The following is a 1,590-nucleotide window of genomic DNA, read 5'->3' as shown; positions in this document are numbered from 1 at the left end:
CTGTGGTAATATCACTTCATTTCTGTAAAACAAGAGGCTTCTGGGAATCACTCCTCCACTAGAGCCTCATCTTAGGTCTATAGTAGAAAGTATCCCCACAGAATGGGCACAGGCTCATGGTTCCTGCGGAGGTTCAGGCCCTGCCCTCATTCCAAGTGGCTGGCTTTGTGCTCCAGAAGGGCTCCAAGATGCTGCTCCGCCTTACCCCAAGACTTTAATCACAGCTCCACATGGCAGTTCCGAAACCCCAGGGCCCACACTGATCCCCATTCATACACACAGTGCTCCACCCCTTCCTCCCCTACCTGAGAAACTGACTGAAAGCCTTGTAATTAGTCAGCGTGTGGTAGTCCTCTTCTGAGAAAACATAATCAACATCATCCAGGCCCCATTCGTCCATGAGCTGGGCTGAGCTCTTGGGCTCCTGCAGATTAAGAACCATGTTGAATGTCAATTCAAACTGCTGTAATTCAGAATTAACTCAAATTCTAGAATCTCAAATCTCTTTGCCAAAGAGAATGTCTGCCTTCCAAAAAGTCCTACCAGGGACCAATCTTACAAGATGCAAAGTCCCCCAAGCTCTTCTCCAAGAGAGGACCCTCACCACCTTAAAGGATTAGGCCCTTAGGCCAGAAATAGGAGTCAAGGTTGGCAAGCTAAACTCCCCCTAGCAAGTGCAGAATAAAGCACCAGGTAAAAAACAACAACCCAGTTTGGTTTTCCTTACCATAAGGGACCTGGAATGAGGCTACTTTGGCCCCAGCCTGCACCTGTGGTCAGAGAGATGGTGACTTGCACAAAAGTTCCTGTTCTCAGAAACAATGCGACACAGGCGCTCCAGACCCTGGCACCTAATCTCAGGTACCTTTAGTCCTCCGTCCTCGTTATCTTCCTCCTCCTCATCTTTCTTTTTCCGTTTGGCTTTTTTCTCTTTCTTTTCCTTGAGCTTTTTCTTCTTCTTTTTGTTGGGGGAGTAATCACTGCCTTCACTCTCTGACTTATCTTCCATGTCTTCTTCATTTTCAGACATTTCATCATTGCTGCCCTAAAACAGAAAGCGCCAATGAAGGAAGATGCAGGATCTCCCAGCCTGAGCTCCCTCCCACAAATCTCTCCTGCAAAGAGATGGCCAAACTTAGGTTTTGCCAGATTCACTTATTCCTGCAACTTCAAAATCAGCTAATCCATGAAGCCAGCAACATCAGAAACAACTGCAGAAACAACAACAGCCATGCAACTTAACATAGAAGGTTCTGGTAGAAGGATACACAAACAATACAACCCTTGCTTTTTCCTATTTTGGTTGCAAATCAAGCATGGTCTTAGGGTGAAGGCACTGGGTAAGGACTCTGCACATCCCTTCTCTTGCTTCTGCCACAAAGGACCTGTGTAGCCTCAGGCCTCAATTCCTCAATAGTGCTTACATTGGAGGGATGATGCATGTATAAACATATCAGAACATGCCAGGTGCTCAGTACTACAGACATGAGCCCCACACACTGTCTCTAAGTAAATACAATAGGAGACAATGCAGTCTAGATTAAATGCTTTGGAGCCAGGCACTTGGGGCATTGATACAGATGCTCTGGG

General features: G+C 46.5%; 1 protein-coding gene across 3 annotated transcripts in view; it reads right to left on the bottom strand.

Annotated features, from left to right (window-relative positions):
• Positions 1-1,590, bottom strand: part of CHD5 (chromodomain helicase DNA binding protein 5) — a 77,974-nt gene that overhangs the window by 60,936 nt on the left and 15,448 nt on the right. For 2 of the 3 annotated variants that reach the window (XM_019511606.1, XM_019511608.1), the window contains exons 2-3: positions 866-1,045; positions 306-424 (exon numbers count right to left, since the gene is read on the bottom strand). In XM_019511606.1, coding sequence (XP_019367151.1) covers positions 306-424; positions 866-1,030 — 284 coding nt within the window. In that variant the 5' untranslated portion in view covers positions 1,031-1,045. Of the gene's footprint in view, positions 1-305; positions 425-727; positions 845-865; positions 1,046-1,590 lie in introns of those variants that run through there. The other variant, XM_019511609.1, reaches the window with a different exon arrangement.

The sequence above is a fragment of the Gavialis gangeticus genome, unplaced genomic scaffold (genome assembly GCF_001723915.1).
Source record: "Gavialis gangeticus isolate Ggan-Ray unplaced genomic scaffold, GavGan_comp1, whole genome shotgun sequence".
NCBI classification, from domain to species: domain Eukaryota; kingdom Metazoa; phylum Chordata; order Crocodylia; family Gavialidae; genus Gavialis; species Gavialis gangeticus.
This window is presented reverse-complemented; position numbering and strand designations above follow the sequence as displayed.